Genomic DNA, 22,034 nt, shown 5'->3' with positions numbered 1-22,034 from the left:
CAGGATTGTGGGTCAAATACGGGTTGACAAAATGCAGCAGTTAATTTGAGAAAACGACTAGAAGTTTTCCAAAAGTCTGCACTTCAAGATATCCTATCAAGGGTATAGAAATAGCTCAAATTGCCTATAATTTTTGTTACGCGATTTCTTTGCTCTTTATAACGAATTGTAATGCATATATATATGGGGAGTGCTCTTCGGAAGTAGATTGTCAAAAATTATGGCATCTATGGATTCCACCGTACGTGTGAACGACTATTTTACTATGACGAGATGCGCACAATGTATGCTTTGCCCTAAAAAGTGCACTAATTGTTGCTATATAAGATTAATCTGTATTTAGTTGAAGTAAAAGTTTGCGTTTGGATGTGGACAACAGCTCTCAGATTTTTGAGAATCTTTACTGAAAGACTATAGATCAGGGAGGCACAAATTCCACGCTACAACGATTTTCATACTATAACATAATTTGTCCCAATCAATGATGAAAACTACTTCAATCGCTTAATAAATTAAAAAACTGTTACACTACAGTTTCTCTTAGTTAAATTTAGATGGTAAATAATGTTAGCGAGAAGAGCTGCATTAAAACTCTCGCAAGCCGCGGTTTGCCAACCGTTGCTTTAGATCAGGGGTGGGCAAGGTTTTTGAATCGGGGGCCCATCTAGACTGGCGGGCCATGTAACTGATACGTAAAGTTTTGTTAACATTTTCATAATATGAAATACAACTGCGTCTTGCAAATGGCATAGCCGAGAGTCATCGTTTAAATTTGACTCTGGGTATATCTCTACTTTCATTCAACTGCTCGCCGTTTTGACGTTTTTCTAATTCCGACTACCCACTTGTTACATTACTCTACTACTCTGTCAGAGCTGTTTTGATCACTACAGTTCCCCTCATCCATCTTGTTTAATTTTATCTCTAGATCTTAGCTGAAATTTCCTCTGGCGTTGCTTTTTCCCTCGTTTATAATGTACTCTCTCGTTATTGCTTGAAATCTATTTTATTTGTGATGAGTAGAATCAAAATAAGCTATAAATATATAAGCGTTCACGATTTTATCTTTATTGAAAAGAACAACATGAATTTACAAAACAATTTATAGGTTCCTTTTCTGATTATGCGGTGTGGCGCATTGTGCTAAGCGTTATGGCTTCCTCTACCATCAAGTCCATGCTTCCAAAAACAAATAACTGGCCAACTAATCCCATACCCGACCTGGAATGGTAACCGGACGAGAAGCCGTGGTTCACCATATGATTAGGTCGTCTTATCGGTTTTCCTTTCCCCCGGGATAAATATGTAAATCCTATCCTATCCTAAAAATGAACAATTCGGTAAAATCAAGTTCTCTATCGCCACCTCCCGTATGCTGCGATTGTGTCTTGCAGGTAACTTGTTTATTCTTCTTTGATCGTTCGGAAAATGCGTTATTGGTATGGCCTCCCTCACAAACACTTGAAACGTATTTACGTAACGTTATAGCCTAGCTCAGTTTTACACAGATCAATATAATTTGCTAGGCCTAAATATTCAATGTCAAATGTTGATATTTGAAAATCATAATATTCTGACCCACCTTATTTTAATACGCGGAAATATATAAAGACAGAGAGAAGAATGTCGGCTGACGAGAAGTCAACAAATGGAAATGCTTTGAATGGTACCTTAGCTACAAACGTCGAGCAAGGTTGGTGTACCTACAGTTTTATATTTCATGATCAATGTATATATAGTCTACATCAATAAAATGAAAAAAAAATTGTTAGTAGAGTCCTTGACTCATTCAGAATAGTAATAATACAGTAATAACTGGGCAAGTAAATTTTTTTAGTTTGAGATGAAGAGTCAGGTATTGTTGTGTTTTTGCACCGAGATGCCATTTATGAACTAATTAAAATGACTGCTTCGACAAGTTTCCAGTAAATTCTTAACATGGAATATATCTTATGTCACTACAGCAGTATGTATATTCTGATATCTGGATATTTAATTGTATTTGTTGAACTAATTTCTGAATTTGGAATTCTGTATTTGTGTCAACACAGCATTAGATATACAAAAATTGGCGTATGTTCACTAAACGCCGTAAGTACTTCTAGTTGGCGTGGCTCAAACATTTTTGCATATTCATAATCCCCACCTGGCTACGTCATCTAAAAGTTACGCCAATACAACATCACAATCATGTCACAGAGCTTGCCAAAGAAAAGCTACTATCGTCCGAAATGGCATCTCCGCCGACGATAACGAACTCGCTTACGCCAGCGATCTCTCTCATATCGAATCGTTACAACAAGAGAACGAGAGTGATAGCTTGGTTGATTTTGGGTTATGGTCTGCACATTTTAGACGACAATCTGTATGCTTTGTGACGGGCCTTATTTTGTCACTGTGTGATGTTGTATTGAGGTAATTTTTACATAACATGGGGGTTAGAAATGACATATGCGAAAATGGTTATGATACGCGAACTAGAAGTACTTGACAGCGTTTAGTGAACTAGCCCCCAAAAATTGAAGTTGATACTAACTGAATTATTTAACAGATTAAATCAGTGGTTACCAACATTCTGTCATATAACTGTACAAGCGAGATCTTGTGTTACCATGTAACATGGTTTATACTGTATATCAGGGTTTCCCAAACTGGGGTCCAACTGCAGAGGGGGTCCGCAATGACATGGAAAGTCTGATCGATATTTATTAATAATTGAGTTCAATTAAAGAGAAATTCCATATTTTTGGTTGGGCGTTGCGGACGAATATCCATTGCTGTCAGAAAAGGCAATTAAAATTCTTTTGCAACGACCTACATTCGTGAGGCAGCATTTTCACTCTTATAAATATGATGATAAAACACAGGTTGACCCTTGCTGTCCGATCTATAGGTTTGCTTGTCACAAATTGCTCCGAGAATCGAAAAATTGTGTAGTGAAAAGCAACCTGATTCATCACATTAATCTCGTTTGTGTTGTGTTGTAAATGAAACATTATCTTTGCTCGTTGGCTAGTCTGAAATACGGCAAAGCGTGAGGGTCCGTCAAAATAAGGATTCTCAAATAGGGGTCCGCGGCCCAAAAGGTTTGGGAAACTCTGCTGTATAGAGTTGTCTTTAATTTATTGCCTTACAGCAAGTCTACAATAGTGGATAGTTTTATTTGGCTCTTTCAATTTCTTATGATGCATGCAGTCAATGCTCACGGTCGTCACAGACATTGCAAAATTCCAGACCTCCAGTTGGGAACCACTACATTAAACCATTTAGAGCACAGTTCTACGATTTCAAGAAGTTGAATTTCTTTTGTCTATGAAACAAAGGCGTCTGGCACAATGACAGATGCGCCAGATCGCACCATATTTGTCTCAATAATAATAATTCAAATAAATCATGATGTGCATCGACCGTCACATGATCAGAATTAAGCTAAATTGTTTTCCGTTAGTAAATCAGATGATTTTTATATTGCACTCCCTTTTAGTTTGTGCGTTATTATTATCCTATAACAACAATTTTCCAGATACAATTCCAATATCTCCAACACAAACAAATGGAGAGAGCACACCACTACGAGGAAGCAAACTTGTTGACAAACTGGTTCTACCGAGTGATATTGCTTCTCAATTAACACAGAGTCGGCAGCGAGACAGTTATTCAAAATTCAAGGTAATTTAACATGATGTTTTGTCTATTTTATTTTTTGTACCTCCAGTTCTCAAGACTTGTGATTTTTAACTATCGGTATTTAACATTTAGAAATTTTTTATGGGACATTTGCCCGGTCAGTTCAATATACCCTGAATGAGGTGGTGGGCATTTGAACCCTAGATTTTACCCTGTGATTGTTAACAGTTAATTAGGTGTCCTCTACTTTAAACCACCACTAGGCCACAAATATTACTTCTAATGTGTCATCATTAAGTTGGCTAAAACTGCTCACAGAGAAGAATTCCTATTAGTATATTTTTGCATAGAATGGTATCAAATGAAGTAATTTTGTGCCGCACAAGCAGTTTTTTACAGCTTTGAAATATGCTGTTGTTGAATGTAAAAACAAATATTTTTGAGCTGACCAAATTTATCGTTGGTATATATGTGTTTATGTAATAGGCCTAGTTTACCAGTGATTATTAATGATCATATAAATTAGAGTCATCAAAATATGGGAAAGTTTAAAAACTAAAATATGTTTAGAAATTGGTCAAATGAGAAAGAATTAATGTAATAGACCCAATAGCTTAAAGATGGGTTATCATGATGTAATTTTTTATGAATTTCTCCACCATCAAGGTGTTTCAATAATATAAGCTTAATTGCAGAGAATCCCTTTAGTATTTAGTGTTTATTTTTTGCGAGTTATATACATACAAAATATTGTAGACGCTTTGCATTCTTCATAAGTTCCATGCATTTTAATGTATTGTAAACAAAGTTAGTCAAATGGGAAAATAATACCTACTTAAAATTTTTTATATTATCTGAAAGTGAACAATTATAGTCAAGGTATAGTGAACAATAATCATTCATCACATTTGAAGTCCTATTGAGTGAAACATTTCCAATTTGTTAATTATGGATTTACTAGTGGATTTATACCACCCAGTGGGCATAAGGCTATGCCCTGTTTTTGTTTCCACTGTTTGTCCATATTGCCCTATTTATGATTCCAATGACACAACTTACATTTCCTCATACCTTACACTGTTCAATAGCACTGTTTCCAAAACTACCAATTTTATTTCCCATTTACATTCATGGCTTGACAATCACCTAGGATATTTTCACTCTCTCGCATATTTTTGCCATTGAATTTAATAGAATATGGAGCTAGTCTGTTTCATTTTATAAAACATATTATTAGGATATATTGTAGGCTATATATCAGCATTGAAAGTGCAGTGTTATGCTTTTTTGCCTTCACATTATTCTAGATTTCTCTTTATGATATTCTTTGTTAGGGAGTATCAGTTTATAAATGTGAATACTAGGTCAGAATATTCCCTGTTTTTTTAAAACAAGAATGTAATATAGTCCAGTATTTCAGATATCAGTGCAGCTTTTTCATTTATCTTGGACCTTTATTTACTTGGACACAATTAACAATGAGGCACTAGTATGTAGAAAAATAGCTTTTTGGAAACAGCAAAAATCTTTCTTTGTTACTTTTTTGTCAGTGTATTTGTACTGTAGTTTAGTCAGAAATACATCACTCTTTGAAAATGCTTGATTGTGAAAAGGATTCCACTTGATGCTCTGTGCAATGGTATCTGAAGTAGTGTTTGCCTATTTCAGCATATTTTGAAGTTACCTCTGGCGTTTATTTATGACATAGGATATGTCATAGAATTTTATCTGTCAAATTGTATTCGACGATAATAATCTGTAATTGCAGAATTGAGCATTTGGAATTGAGTTTTTTCATCATAATGCTTTGCAAAAACATGTTTCATCTTTTTTCTTTATTCTTTACCATCAGTTTTATATTGCTGAATTATGCCAAATAACAATGCTGAACAGCACAAATTGAAAAATTCTATTTGGGATTATTCATTAATAAGATTGTCTGTCTTGTAATCTTTTGTGGTTTTACATAACACTTGTTGTTGTCTGGGGTATCTCCTTACATTTTTAATAAAATAATATGAAACTGAAAATCTATAGATTTTGTCATTTGAAATTTATTATTATAATGTTGTGTAATATAATCTATTTTCAAGATATATAACTGTGCCAAGCAAGTACCTTGCTTGTTTTTGTTGTGTCGTTATGTCGTGGAATTGAATTTGGTACTAGTATGTTTCAGTTATGAACGTAGAAGAAAAAAAATTAATATCTTTATAGTTTGAAACGGTTTATGGAACTATAATAAGCATAGATTGACCTAAAAACCATTCCCTAACTTAGGATTAATATATGGATTTGAGCATTACTTGAGCATTATCTACCTACTATGTACTGGGTAATGCAATAATAACAAATGTAAAGTCATTGGTAAATGAATATCAGACTGATTTTCTATCACACATTCTTTTGTGTTAGAAAAAAAACGCAGACTAAAACTAAAATAGAGACACCCATAATGTCGTTTCTTGATGCACTATTTTATTATATTAGCTACTTACGGCACTGCCAAGATTTTCATAATAGAATTATTCATTTTTCTTAAAATAAAAAATAATGCGTATTGTTTGATTTAAGTGCTTTGTAAATCATCTATTGTTATGATACTTTATTTACTTTATGACATCATTTTTTAGAATCCAAACGAAGTTGAAAGCGCGTCAACACAGGATGTAAGAATCGAGTACGTGGATTTAAAAATTTATTGGTTTAGATTTTTACAAGTAATGTTGAATCATATTATTATCAATTAACTTGTATTTCCTCATTTTTGTAATTTGTTTTGTTAGCAAAGGGTGACAATGACGAATGAGTCACATTAATTTAGTCATACCACAGTCTTGCTATATGGCCTCAGAAGAAAGTATTGCACTATTCACAATTACTCCAGTGTTGTCACCATAATTTGTAGTCAAGTTTTAATGCTTCAAACCCTTTACAATTTTCATTTGTATTATTGATTCAAGCAGTGGAAATCTGATAATCAGATTTTATTAACTTGGCCATCTCAAGACACAACTATTTCAAAATGTGCCCTTTTTTTTTAATATACTTATACATCACGCCCGGCTTTTTAGATTTGCTGATGGTGAAAGGGTGGGAAGTAGTTGGTCACTCGATACAAGCAATGCGTCTTCAGCAACAACTGCGGTTAGGTAGGAAATGCTTTTTAATACTTGATTGTTTATATATGACTGAATATTCTTATGCCACTGTAAAATCACTTTTACAAAAATGAAGAAAATATATTTAACACTTGAACTTTTGTTTGTACATGATTGTACCGAAAAGTTTCTGTAATCTAGGACACTTTGCACGGAAGTTATGTTTTCTTTTGAATATGTGCCAAATGACCTTGGATTCGTATGTGTGGGTCATTCTGTGTCGTCCAATTTGTTGGTTGGTTGAATGACTTCATAAGCCTGGGTGAATACAACACATATAACAAATAATGCAGGATCAGATGTTTCGAAAAGCTTCCCTTAGTTTAGCTCGTGTAGAGCCTTGTTTAAAGCACTTGTGTTAAGCATTGTATTGAATTAAACCATTGGTTCTTAAACTATTTGCTTCGTCACACTTGAACTGCATCACTATCCGAAATTTCCTAAAAATATCACTTCTTATATCCGCCCGCATTTAAAATTTGACATCAAATATTCAAATCTGTAAAATTAACATTGAAGTGTGACTGACAATATTAGACATTCAGCTACTTGATGATCGTATATATATATACACAGAAACCAAGTCATGTGTCCTATTGATTAAATGTGCATCAGTATATTTTTAAACTTCCTTGCCGTAATTTGATGTTAATCATATTATGTCAAATTTCCTTTCTAATACATGAGTTTTTAGAAGTTAAGGAAGTTAGGAATTTAAAAATTACAATAAACAGATTGAATTTTATGTTGATAAAATCTAAATTTGAAATTGTTAAAGGTGTTTTTTATGGTCCACATATTTTTTTTATTTACCGTAGGTACCAGACTAGTATATATCAAAATGTAACGGTTATATGCTCACCTTTAGTTGCATGGAACACATCAAAGTTCTTTTCCTCAAACTATTACAGGACGTTATGCACCCTGGGCATAGTGCATATCCTGATGTATAGCAATTCTAATATTAGTATTGCTCAATTTGATATTCTTAGACAAAATGGAAAAGATTAATTTTTGTTAATTATGGTTTAACTGAATTTAACATAAATTTAGCATTTAGCAGATAATATAATATGAGAAACTTCACAATAAGGTACTTTTAACTAATAATTTATAGTAATCATAATTCATAATGTAAGTAATCGTAATGTGAAGTTTGTTGTACTCCTGTATTAGGTGTGACCCCATTGTTTTGAGTTCACCCTATTTACGGCTTGACCAGTTTGGACAGTAGCCTATATTTCTCTTTTCTATTCTGGGGTATCAATTACAGTATTCGCAGGTCGGGAATGTGCTGCAATAACAGTTTTATTGTTTGTATAATCCAGAACACAATAGATATTCATAATAATTGAAAATTAAATGTAGATGTCATTCTTTGTTAAATTTGAAACATCTATTTTTTATATTCTACGAGGGTATGTGCATCTATGAGTTTCTATTATTGAATTGAATTTTCAATTCTAAAATATTAGATTTTTAGAATAAAAATATGGTGAACATGTACATTTTACCTACTTTTTCTGGCCAAGTACTCATTTGAGTAGTTATGTACAGTGATGGGATTTGCATCAAACTCACTAACGACAGGTTCCATCATTTCAGAAAACCTTGCCAAACTTATAGCAATATAATAAGGAAAAACATAACATATACATGATAAGAACAACTTGAGAAATTGCATATTTACCAGCTTGTGTCACTATGTAAGCTACATTAAAATTACACACTTTATACATAATTCTAATATATAAATTTCAAAACGTCAGCTCATCTGCGGTTCACATTACCTTTCACTGCGGTCATCGAATGTCTAAAACAAAAATGGGTTCGCTGATTATCATGACATTCCAAGAACCCTCTGAATCACATCGCAGGTTTTGTCCTTATTCTTACATTTTGGTATTTTGAAACTACTCCTATAATTGAATTCATTCTTGTGTATATTTTATGTATGGTAGGTCTATTTTTCATTGAGTCGTGCTGCACACTAACACAATTTTTTTTATATTATGACCATAGTATTTAGTGTATTTGGTACATAAGTGATGAGAATAAAATAACGTAATGTCTACCTTCTGTATGGAAAGTAGCATACAGCACAATGCAGACGCTTTCGTCAGCTTATACTATTAAAATAACTACATCTATTTAAACCTCCCTAATGCCTCACGTCAGCGTTATTGATATAAGAAATTTGACCAGTCTAAAATACCCTGACAAATTTAAATTTTCATTCATAAACAAGAGACAATACATAACCAGGACTATATGTATGATACACTTTACCTACTGGTAGGGATCAATAGTTTAAATAACAATGTATAATAAGGAACACCAACTTGTGATAGTAATTTCCAATGGACATAAATTCTGAGAAGAATCAATCTTAGTGATTTTCTAATTTGTCAAAAAAGTTGTTTTAAAAAATTGCATTTACTTATTCGTATACATTTGTCGATGCTGGTTGTTTAGCCGTTGCTTGATCATTTCAGTTGACCTGGTGGCGTAGTGGTTAAAGCGTTCGACTTAATTATGATGACATCATCGGTTAAAATCTCTGGTTCAAATCCCATGCCCACCACCTCACCCAGGGTGAAGTGAATTGTGTATACAATGATAAACTGGGAAAATTCTGGTTCTTCAAAACTGCAGTAGCTTCTTACCAGCAGTGGATATGATTGCAGAGTTTTGTTCAGAACAAAAAGCGTCGTGTAAAAAAATGGATAAGCTTATATGTATTTCAAGAATCTTTTATTTGTATTAAAATTTATTCTACATTGAAAAGAATTAGGATTTGACTAATTTCGATTTAGGATCTAAATAAGTATTATTAATAATTAAACAATTTTGAAACGCACATCTTCATTAGACAATTCATTTTTATCTTAACTGCATTTTGCAATTTATGGACAGTGATCAGATCAATCGCATTTCGAACAAGAAAATTTCTTATCGAAGCTGAATTGAAATTAAAACTATAGCAAGATATACACCAGTCATGTTTTTATGCTTATTATAACATAGGTATTGTTCAAACCTCCTAATCCAAGACTGTACTTTTTGAAAAGAGTCCTTTGAATACATGACTCAAGCTTTATATGGGAAGTGTATAAATAGCCATAACCACCAGTGTCAGTCTAAAACCCTAATTAAATAACATGAAGAAAAGCTTATTTGATAGTGTTTGCCAATTCTTGTATAGAACTACTAAAGTCTTTAGAATTATGTGGTCTGACATGACATTATAATGCATTGGATCATGGCATAATGAAAAACTGATGTTTGCGTAGCTGGATATGCGCAAGCTTTGCACTTTTATTGAATCTACATTATTTTCTGAATTTTATGTTATATTAAATTCAGCAAATTCATATAAGATTTTGTGATCGAAGATTTTTTGAAACATATTTAACAAAATTTCAAATGGATTTGTAGGATTTTTGAGCTTGGAGATTGGGCCAACTTTTTGAGATTTCCAATAAGAATTGTGTTATTAATTTTGCATCTCTTAATGTAACATACTAATAAAATAGTGCTTTAGTCATTTTTTCTTCTAATTTTTCAGGTGGTATCAACATCCTAAAGTCAAAGAACACTGGAAAGTTGTCGTTGCTTCATTTGTTTTATTTTTCATCGGTTTAGGTAATAATTAAATAATATTTTGGTAATAAATTTTTCACAGAGGAAAATTTGCTTTGTTTTTCTACTTTTTTGCAACCTAATGTATTATTTATATATAATTCTTGAACAATTGCTCGGTTCACTTTTGTTCCACTTTTGTTCCGTCATCTAATTTCTTGATCATTATATTGATATTATTTCCTGCCTTAGTATTCGAGGAAATATCTTGAAAAGGAAATAAGTCAACGGAAAATGATATTTGTTTTGATTTACAAGATTATCCCCGACCCTGATGAAGTATGGTTTCTTGGTGATTATTTTTCAAATATACCAAGAACCATTGTTTTATTAAGAGTTTTTTATCAGTGATTTTATTCACAATGTTTAATAATAAAATGCCAACAAATGAAAGTAAAGAAATAATTACAGGCAAAAATTTAGGCGAATCACAGTTGATTTACCTAATTTAATAGTTATCACAATGTTTGCTTATAGCCCTCAGTGAAACGCTGACCAAGTTTGAGTTATTTCAATCTAGTATTTATTAATATTTATTACATCAAAACTAGGAATGGCCTTAGTCCAAATAAATTTTACAGTAGTAGTCTTTAAACCCACTCATTTCTGTTCCATCACAATAAGAATACTTGGAGCACTTCCACTTGTTCATAGTCTAAGTAGGTGTCATTAGCTGTTAGGTTCTCATCTTCAGAACCCTTAAAAATCAACTGCTCTTGACAAGAAGATTTTTATTGTTGTATTTTCTACTCTGAACCAGGTCACATACACTTGTGGTTTTATGCTTGAAAGAAGAATAACTAAAAATAGTGCCTTTCCCAAACCACAGTTTATTCAAGCATCTGTCGTTTAGGAATTATGTGAGCTACATCAATTCTATTTTATAAATTCCATTCTATAAATTTCCAAATCAAAAATGAATCCCAAAACTGTGAAAATTTACATTCTAAAATTTTTTTTAATTTGAAATGGTATATTTGTATAAAATAACAAGAGTTCAAATTTTTTGAATACAGAGGAAGTTTGGGCACCTTCAGAAATGATATTTGCAAGCTTGATATGAGGCTGGCATGTCAGAATTTCTATACTAATAGACCATACATATTGGATTTTCATGAATCTGGAATCTTACTTTGAATTTGATTCTATATTTTACTTTTTTCTAATTTAGGACTTTGTATCACTGGAGTTATCCTTGAAGCAATTAATGCTGATTGTGAGTATAGTTTTTGTCAATGTCTACTTTTTTAATTAGAAAACAAATGTGAGGTAACATAGTTAAGTAGTAGTCATACAATAAATCAACCATTAATAATGCAAAGTTAATTTACCGCATATTTTGGAATGATATCTCAATTGAAAAAGTTATGCTATTTTCTGATTCTTCTATACTAATTTAAATTGAATTATCAAAAAATTTGAGATAATGATGTGGTAATTTTATTGATATTCAACTGGAATATGGTTGCCTTACCATAGTTATACTAATTTCTTACGGTGCTTTTATTGTTTTTCAGTGAGCGCAATTTATATTTTCTTCGTTATTGGTGCTGTCTGCTTTATTCCTGGTGGTAAGTGACTCGTTCTATTAAATTTTTGTTTCATTGGGGGGCTCCAACAATAGCTCTGAACAAAGCTAAGTGCAGGGAAGCAACTTGATCACATCGGCACAGACTACTATTTTATAAAATTTGTGCTGGTTTTTTCAATAAACAATAGTCCTACTTGGGATGCTGATATAGAAATATTTGGTACTCTTGTAGTATGTGCAACAAGATGGTGGACACCAGAACTTTTCAGGTTAGGGTTAGGCCATAATTTCAGGTACAAATACTACGAGAGTCACTTGGCTAGTCCCCGAACTCGTAATAGAACTAAAATGAGGAAAATTTGAATAGAATTATGGCCTAACCTTAACCTGGTACATATACCGTACTATGTTCAGGTGTCCGCCATCTTGTTGCACATACTACGGGAGTGCCGAATATTTTAGCATTGCATGATTTCATTATGCGTTCACATTTAGTCTTATTTTAAATATATTTATTTCAAAATAAAATTGATGGATAGCGTCAATTTAACCTGTCATGTGACTATTAAAATTTATATGCACTATGCAGTAACACATAACAGTCATTTTGATTATCCGAATTCATAAAATGCTAACATTGATTATTGGGAGTTACTTGAACAATACTATACAAAGGTCTGACCTCCGCATAGATAGAATGAAAACGAGTTAACTGTTTTTCATTTTATTTTTGTGCAACAGTTAAATGATTGTAACTGCAATATTAAATAAAATAAGAACAAATACTTCACAAAATAAAATAGTTCCTTTTACATTTGAGATAAAACAAAATTTTACATGAAAAATGTTGTACGTTTAAAACCTTGATAAATATTATTCAGTATCAGTCGTGCTTGACTTACAGATCTGGCTTCAAAAACATAACCACAAAATTGCTTCGATAAAGTACAAAATGTGTCGCCGGCAATATAACAAAAATGTTTTTCATCGGTTACAATTTTTCCACAACTAGAAATATCTGCGAATTTATGACTAAATAAAAAGTCTTCTCCGATTTCATCTGCTAATATTGAAAGCTGAATATCATTTGGAATATCATCTTCTTCTAATGGAATTTTACTCAACGGAATACTTTTTTGTCTTGGTCGATTCGTACCAGTCATTGATTGCAGATCATGGAATGCTTCTTCATCTTTGTAACCATTGTGTGATAATTCTGCAGCGTTTCCGCTGTTCCTTTTGCATTGTCCGTTTGCACTTTTTGTGATCACCCCTATTTCTGTGATGTCCAAAATTACACTGATTATTGTCAAGGGTGATCTTTTGCGTACTGCGGTTTTAATTACCCCTTCAATTTGCCCCATTCCTCCATGCTCACCAACGTGGACCTCACCCACATATTTTACAGAATAAGTACCACAGCCCGACTTGTCGGCAACTGGCGTATTTCCTTTATCGTTTGATAGAGGTGAAAGAGACATAGCTTTTTTTTCTTCTGCTTCCTTCAGCTTTTCTTCGATCTTCTTCTGTCGTTTGTCGTAATATGCTTCCATTACATCCTGGTATTCAGATAATATTCTTCGTATCGGATTGAAGACTCCTCTTGTTGCTGGACAACGTGGTTTTATCACGGTCAAGCGGCAAGGTTTCTCTTTTCTCCTGCATTTTTTCCAAATGTCCATTATCTCATTCTCTCCATTTGTCATGGCTGGGAATAGCTGAATCCCATTCATTGCTATCAATATGTCGCCAACGCCTATATCTGGTGCATCAGCAGCAACACTCCCTTCTTTTGTTTTGGTGATTATTCCGTACCCTGCATAAAAAAATAAGTCTCATTATATAATGAATTATAATTGGAGAGCGACCTTTGTTGAAAATATAGTGAACTTTCACTTTTGCAAGCAAGTTATATTAAAGTCCTTATTAGTTTATTACCAAACCAAACATTTTATCAGAATCAAATCATTATGGTCAGGCTATGTGATGTTCTATGGTTTCTTAGTTTGGACATGAAAAGATACATTGTAATACAATCTAATACCCTTGTACCACAATTTTGTTCCAATTATCTAACCATCAATGTAAATAATGCCGAGTCCTAGTTCTTGAGTTGGTACAAATTCCACTGTTCTCATATCAGGTATGTTCCATGTATGATCGAGGAAATATGAGTTTTTTTGATCAAGTTCAAAAGTCAATGACGTTGATACAGTGAGGAGTAACGATCTGTAATGAGAATTACATGAAAATTTGCTTCTTATAACAAAGTGGACTTTTGTAAATAAATATGGCATATCAGTCAGTTTCTGCATGCACATTTACAAATAAATAGTACTGGTATGTAATTGGCATGAGCGTAAAGTTAATTTTTTACAAAAAATTTATTTGATACAAAAAATTACCAATCATAGATTGCAGAAGTGTCATTTATTGTCATTCAAGGATTTTTTGCATGTAACAACAGTTGATTGTAAACACAATTTCTAATTAACTTTATATGGGATACTGTTGGTTGGTCTTTATGAATGTATCATACTAAATGCTAGTTGTGACTTTACACTTCTAGCTGATGTTAAAGTTAGGGTTCTCAAAACCTAATTATTCAAAAATTACTCCGACTTCTGTTTGACAAAGATTTTGACTCGAGTTCTGGCTCTTGTGTTGAGGTAGAAAAAAAGTTCAACTCATAAGCGCAACATTTTAGACTCGGCTTCTTTAATTGCCCGTTGAGGATGCTTAAAAAGTAAACCTCAAGCTCATTTTCTGTGGAAAATTATGAAGTCTGGAAATCTGACTCTGATAATATTGAAAAAACAAACTCTAACTTCACACCCCTGGTTGACGCCTTACTTTTTCAAAAAAGTCCTGCAATCTGCCCCATTAAAATATTCCAGAAATAGAAGAAAAAAAATTAAACCTGAATTGTTCACATAAAGCTTCATTTGTGATAATTGTCAATCCCAATCCTTGTGGTTTGTTTTGATCATCATTTGAGAAATACCATTGGCTTTCGAGATCATGTTTTCTCGTAATGAGAAACTCGACGACCACATGTAGAGTTTTTCGTACCAAACAATGACGAATTAAATGTCGTACTCGTCCGTCTGCGTGCTTCAACCTTTTGTAATCGGAATATTGTTTATTTTGTAGTTTTTGGCTATCGAAATGTCGATAATCGAGCCAAACAAATTTAATTTCATCAACATCCATACCTAATTGACTTAATTTCGTATAACTTTTCTTATCTTAATATTTTGGTATTTCTCTTGCTTTAAATTTTATTCGCAATTCTAAATGGATCTAATTTTATGCAAATTCATTTGTTTATATAAAATTTGACTCAAATTATGATTCAGCCCCAAAAATGGCAAATTTTGCCATAGACAGTAGTCTTGAATAACTGACTTGTAAACGAAATTTTTAATGCTATTATGAAACCGACACTCTTTTCTGAAGATTCTGAATTTTTATTAAATTGGAGTGGGAGCTGCTGATTTGCATTAACAGTTTGAGAGTTACCGGTAACAGTCAAAATTATTTAACTCTCATCTCTTTGAGCAATTAACTCGTTTTCTACCTCACATTTTGTTGAGCAGATGTGATTGCACTAGATATATTAAGTGGAGTTGGTCCATTGGTTTGAAAGTGTTCAAGAACATTCCAGAATTGTTTTCTTCTCATACTTTGTCCATCTGATCTGAGAAAATCCCATGTTCCTAGTAAAAAAAATGTGTTGTTATTGGAAGTTGCTAATTTGTGGCCTTGTGGGTATAGGATTCAAGTATTATATCATGGTTGGCTAATTTTGGGGGCACGTCTGCCTTGTGGATCAAATTCCATGCCCACGGACTCACCCAGTTTATGAATAATAAGCCAGGTTGGACGCCATTTTGAAATATTCCATTTAACTTCATACCAGCATTAGCTGCTTAGGCAGAGAATAGTTCTGGGCATAAGCATACATCAAAAAATATGATGAATCTAATTTTGTTAACATGTTAAAAATTAGATCAAAACCTTTTTACCAGAGGTATCATAAATTTGATTGAAGTCACCCGACTGGAAATGGTTCGGGCCTAATAGAAGTAGAACCCTCTTGCTTAAAAAAATGCCATATTCGTTGAGTTATTTTGTGAAAAACTATCTTTTATAAAAATTCATTGTAACGCATAACCAATTTCAGCCACTACATTAAATTGTCGGAATATCATACATTTATATTTACCAAATTAATAACACATGAATACCATATACGCTATTCTATTGAGCTCAAGCATATATTCTAACCACAAGCATACACATGATGTCATATTCGCATTCTCAATATTTGCCATCAGTGTAACACAATCTGAAATCATTATGATCTTTTTTGTAATGATTGACCCTTTAATAAATAAAACAAAGTCACAAGAACATGATCCCTATTTAGAGTATCAATATACTTTTCTCTTACTCATATATATAGAATGAAAAAGACCACTCTCATCCATTCACGGTCGGTGTACTCTTTCAGCAATGAAATTGCTATATACCAATTTTTTCTCCCTAGAACATCAGCTATGTGGTATTCATTACTTCATAGTCATTTTCTTATTGTATGACTTATTGTATTGTAAAGCTTCAAGTCTTACATCAATCTCTACAGATTGATAGATTGAAATGCTTTTTAGATCCTAAGACTCTTGAAAACCCACGTTTTCTGGCCAAATTTAACTTGGCAATTATAAATTTTAGAAGGTCCCCTTTGAAAAATCCTGGCTACACCCCTGTGATCCAGTATTTCAGTGGTCGTCATTAACTTTGCTCAGAGATGAGTATCATTTACTCTGAGTGAGTGAGCATGACCTTGCCTGGAGCAAATTTTCTCTCAAAAAATTATTGCTCAATCAAAATGATCAATTGAATTTTAATTCAATATTCATTTTTCTGACCTAGAGAAGAATATTTATATATGGTTTTACCTAGCTTTATTCCTTGTGTAAATGAATGCTCAATTGTCTGACAAAATGAAGCCAAATATGGACTCTCATCGGTTATCACTTCACCAACAGAGTAAAATTCTTCAATCAAATATTTCAAGCTTTTAATGAGAGGATCTGTGACTGACATTCTACTTAAGTTTAGTTTTCTGTTGAAATGAAATTGTTAAAATTTAATATCCTTAATTACCATCACCTCACCTAGATTGAATCAGCTATGCCAAATCAGAAAAAAATCCAATATTTTCAACATAGTAGGTAAATTCTTTTGAATATGTACATTCTAACTACATAGTCATTTGAATAACTTCGATTGTTATGTATCTTACTAAGTCTCCATTAAACTTCCTGAAATAGTTCAGTTATAGTCATCCGATCTTGAATCTAATTCTCCTGAAGTTTATATCACTGTAAACAACTGCATCAAAGAAAACGTTATCTCAGCAACATGCATTTGTGTTGTATTTTGTTGCCTCCTGCATGCACCATATGCTGTGCTTCACAATGCTTGTTACAACGTGCACTGCGTCGCTATAATGATCACCACACACAGAGCACTTCCTGTGAGGAAGCTAGTTTGATGAGCAGACGAAATTGCCTTCTTCTCTCCTATAACAATGCTTTATGAAAGCTTTTACATAATTATGTAAATGGTTTGTTTAAGTTTTGTTTTATATAAGTGGGTGATGTAACTGTGGGCCTTCTTGATTTTACTCGTATCTGGTAGTACCGGGTATTTATGAAGTCTTACAACTAAAAACTCAAATTAACACTGATTAAAATAAAACAAACCTGGTTGGATATATTGAGAACTGACTTCATAACAAAAACTGAAAAAGTCCTGAAATCACAGGACTTTATGAACATCCTTCCTGTATGATTGAGTATACTTTGTCATACATATTTCATTGAAGGACTTATGATCGCTTTTCATTTCAAAAATATTTTTTGAGCTGTAAAACATATGTAACAATTCTCTTTTCACGAGTTGCACCCTTTTTCCGAAAAAATGCTCTTGATGAGCAGTCACTTTTGGCTGAATTGGTAACATTCTGGAAGCATCAGTTTCGTTGCGTAGCATAGATGAATAATTACACCCTCGGTTAAATAATGAGTATCGTATTCCTTCTGGATTGGTCAGAACTCTTATATGAGATCTTTAAATCGCAACCACAGAATGGTAGAAGATTGCATGAAAATCATCATACTAAAGTAATTGAGAAAGATAAATAAAGTTACAAAGGTATTAACAGCCATCCGTACAGATACTATATTCAGAGTTTTTTTTTTCACAGATCAGAGTACGATCTGTCTCTGGTCAATATCATCACAATACGTCATGCCCAAATCAGTACAGTTTTACGCTTCATAAGCATATCGCTGCATACGCAGTATTGAAATATTCATACATTTGTACTGCTATTTTAGCTGCCACCCCTGAAGTTCCGTTCATCATTTCCGTTGGGACATTTGATGGTATTTCTTAAAAGTATGCTACCATTTTCAGAATCATACACTTTTTAATCTAACATTACAAATATAAACAAAATGACCAGTTCACCAGTAAATACTCTACAAATACATTCTAAAGGTTAAGGTTGTTTGAGAAATGAATCATCCAGGAAGTGTATGTGTCAAATTGTTAAAAAGGAAATGTGATTGATTAATCTTTTACATCTTTAAAATTTGTTTGAGGTGTTTAGTTTAGTACTTTGGCCTGTGAGTAGTACAGAAATAAACAAATAGAATTCTTGTTTTCGTTTATTTATCAGCTATGAAATTAATTTATCAAATTTTCGATTCATTTTTGAAGTCAAGAAGTTAGTCTGCTCAACATTCTGAACTGTTAGTGCCTGATCATCTTATAATATCTGGCCTATTTTAATCATACTTTTTATATCACATACCTGATCATATCTCCTCTGTATTTCCATTTTTCTGTATTCTTTGCCTCAACAAGTTTTCCAACAGATTCTTTTATATTTATCCCATGGGAGGAGATTTATCCTGAGCTGATAAGGCGAACATCCGTGGCCTCTTGTACCATAAGATTTTCATATTCATCAGTTATTTCTTCTCCATGCATGGACTTTTTTGCTAGCAGTTTTTCCAAAAACTATCACAATTTATGTGGAATTTTCTGCTTTCCACCTGTTTTCACTGACAGTATTTGCTTGATCTATTCCAGCTGGTATCTAATAATTTATATACCTCTGAGTCTTTAGTCCATCATTATGGTATCATATCTTCGGGTAGCATAATATTGGCTTATTTTAGAAGTGATCTAGCCGAATGAATGTTTGTGGCCTTACTACTAGTCAATTTTCATAATATTCTTTACCGTTCTATTGTTTTTATTTGCAGTCTACCATCTGATAGCTGTGTATTGTGCTGTTAAAGGGAAGAGAGGATTCCGCTTCTACAATTTACCACTTTTCAACTGATCATCCAAACTTCACGAAGCAAATTATAGAATGTTGCCGCAGCACTTCAACATGATGTGTTTGCGCATGTATGATACTCTTTCATTCTGAAATGAAATATTAACACTGTGTCCATTGCTATGAACTAAAATTCTCAAAAAAGAGTGGGTGCATTGCGACGAACAAAAACTATCAAAAAAGAGTGATTCTGCCTGTTCAACTTGCTTATAATTAACATTGAGAAGCTCATCATTCAAGTAGCAAATCATACCCAATGTCTCAAGCGGCCCCACAAAACTTGAATATAAAATTGGTCTGATGCCATATGAAAAATATCCAAAGTGATCAATATTTTTTTTGATTCCTAAATTCCACGTATATTTTACTTTCATAAAAAGGACCGAATGAAGACTAAACCTCCGAAAATAAATGCACAATTTTTCATAAAATAGATTTTCGTAGCATTTAATGGTCATTTATTAAGGGACAGACATTTAATTGCATATGCCATCTAACAGGCGAATGTTCGATGTATTCCGAAACACATGAGTGTGCTTGCACTTCATAGGGATTTCCATGATTTACAAATGAAACTTAACATATATAGTGCTTTTCATTGTGCATGTGATAAAGTACTCCCAGAACCATATTGAAATGTCACTGCAGCAACAGGGTCCACACCCTTGACATACATGATCCTTTATCTCTGATGATTTTTGGATCATTGCCGGAACAATTCTGTTCCAGCAAGGAAGTATTTACCATCAAATGTTTAATTACATTCCGTTATTGCGTATAGTATTTGGAATTTATATGCCAAGTTTCGTATCTATCTAGCTATGGCAGGGTAACTTGATATCAAGATATTCGAATAACAAATGTGTAAAATTGTGTATTTTTAAGCTGCTCAAAAAGCGTAGAATTGTTTTTCATATTTTGTCACCATTTTGAATAGTACAAATTGGCTGTTTTTAACGTGATCACCATCTTCACACTACTTCAGGAAAAGTCAAATTATCGTTGTTTTTTTTTTGAAGAATTTCAAACTTGTTCTGCTCTATTCCAAACCCTGAACTCGATTTGATTTCACCTGAACATGAATCAACCTAGCGCCATTTATAGTAAATCAAGATCTTCATTGAAATATTGAAGTTTAAATTGACTTGTGCGTGCTGGGGATCAGCTTGGTAACTTAAAAATCTAGAAAAGGTGTGTGTGAAGCCAGCACTCATTCTGTACTCCTAACGAGCTATTTGAATAAAAAAGAAAACTATTATATAAACACACATAAACCATGGCCACTGTAATTTGCTTTCACATGCTATATATTGCTTTGACACCATATTCACTCAGTCCTAATGCTTTCCTTTACATGTCAAAATAAGATTGCACATAGTTTTCTAATCAGAACTCTATATGGCTCATTTTTGATAATAACTCTTGTATTCTTAGATATGTATTGTTTCATATATTGCCTTTTCACAAAAGTTTTCTAATGTTTTGTTTTTGAGAATTGTATTATTACAACAATTATTCTTCTCATCCTTGTTTTGATCGATTGTATTCTGGTTTCAGATTTATAAATATAATATCTTATAACATCATATCGTTCTAACGATAGTTCACAATTCTGTCATGTTGTTTTGAGAGTATGTTTTATTACTACTGCGTTTTGTATCTGAATACTTTTGGACTTGAACTTTTTGTGGGGTGGAGTAATATCTACCATAACTGCGACAAGGATACTTCAATCGAACAATTTGAGTTTGATATTTTTTTAATACGACGGTAGATGAAGTGGCAAGATTTCATCATTTTGCATTCTTGGGGAATGGCACAACTTTAAAATCAAATAATAACTTTATTGTCTGGCTAAAATTAAAGTGGCTTGCCAATTACCGATTTACCGGTCTATAAAATAAATGTGTTTTTCATCTTGTATGGAATTACAGGGGCATAAACACTGTTTCTGTTTGTCTTTATCAACTGTTGTGAAACTACTGTAATTTCACAGGTACTGAAGTTATAATGTGTCAATAAGTCAATAAATAATATTTTCGAAAAATAGGCGGAACAATTCCTAGACTAGAAGATGGATGGGCCTGTCTTTTATTACATTGTCGTCGTCATGAATTCTCGCTACCTGATAATTGTTCAAATTATTACTTTGTGTATCTGTGCTTCCTGTATCGACTATTTTTGATACATAGGCATGTAATTGTGTGGTAGATTGTAATATGACTTAGTAGGGCCAATATAATCAATGCTTCTCAGACTATCACATGAAATTTTGTCATTTTTGTTCTTCGTATTGTGTGAAGCCTGTTGCACAATTTGCCTATCTTTAATATATATTGCCCCTTTCTTCAATGTTTGTTTTAGGTTGTATTCCACTTTCAACAATTGTAAAATCATGTTCTAGTTTTGAATAGTTGCTTTTTTTTCTATACATGCATACATATAGTTAAATCTATGTTATGATCCTATCATTTCATGTAATAAAATAATTTAGCAAAATAAAGCAGAACGAGTCAATTAAATTTCTTTGGTTTGTTTTGTACTATTTCATTTCAGTCAGCAGTTGTGAGCCTGTGATCCTGATTGAAATGGAAGTTTATTGAGAGCTTGATAAATTTGTTCAAAGGAATTGCCAACTCCACCACCGCAA

The 22,034-nt window shown here is 32.8% G+C and overlaps 2 protein-coding genes across 2 annotated transcripts; one reads left to right on the top strand and one right to left on the bottom strand.

Moving 5' to 3' along the window:
* The first annotated feature begins 1,410 nt into the window (after positions 1–1,410).
* On the top strand, positions 1,411–21,810 carry LOC144421082 (transmembrane protein 134-like). The gene is made up of 8 exons (XM_078111298.1): positions 1,411–1,693; positions 3,524–3,669; positions 6,261–6,307; positions 6,702–6,779; positions 10,357–10,433; positions 11,602–11,646; positions 11,948–12,001; positions 19,308–21,810. The coding sequence occupies exons 1-8, from the start codon at positions 1,624–1,626 to the stop codon at positions 19,385–19,387; spliced, it is 597 nt and encodes a 198-aa protein (XP_077967424.1). The 5' UTR covers positions 1,411–1,623; the 3' UTR covers positions 19,388–21,810.
* Positions 12,670–17,809, bottom strand: LOC144421079 (uncharacterized). The gene is made up of 5 exons (XM_078111293.1): positions 16,926–17,809; positions 15,542–15,680; positions 14,882–15,082; positions 14,039–14,190; positions 12,670–13,777 (listed from the first exon to the last, which is right to left on the bottom strand). The coding sequence occupies exons 1-5, from the start codon at positions 17,071–17,073 to the stop codon at positions 12,795–12,797; spliced, it is 1,623 nt and encodes a 540-aa protein (XP_077967419.1). The 5' UTR covers positions 17,074–17,809; the 3' UTR covers positions 12,670–12,794.
* Positions 21,811–22,034: the final 224 nt, after the last annotated feature.

Source organism: Styela clava, chromosome 1, assembly GCF_964204865.1.
Source record: "Styela clava chromosome 1, kaStyClav1.hap1.2, whole genome shotgun sequence".
Classification (NCBI taxonomy): Eukaryota; Metazoa; Chordata; class Ascidiacea; order Stolidobranchia; family Styelidae; genus Styela; species Styela clava.
Note: the sequence above shows the minus strand (reverse complement) of the source record. Positions and strands in the feature narration are given on the sequence as shown.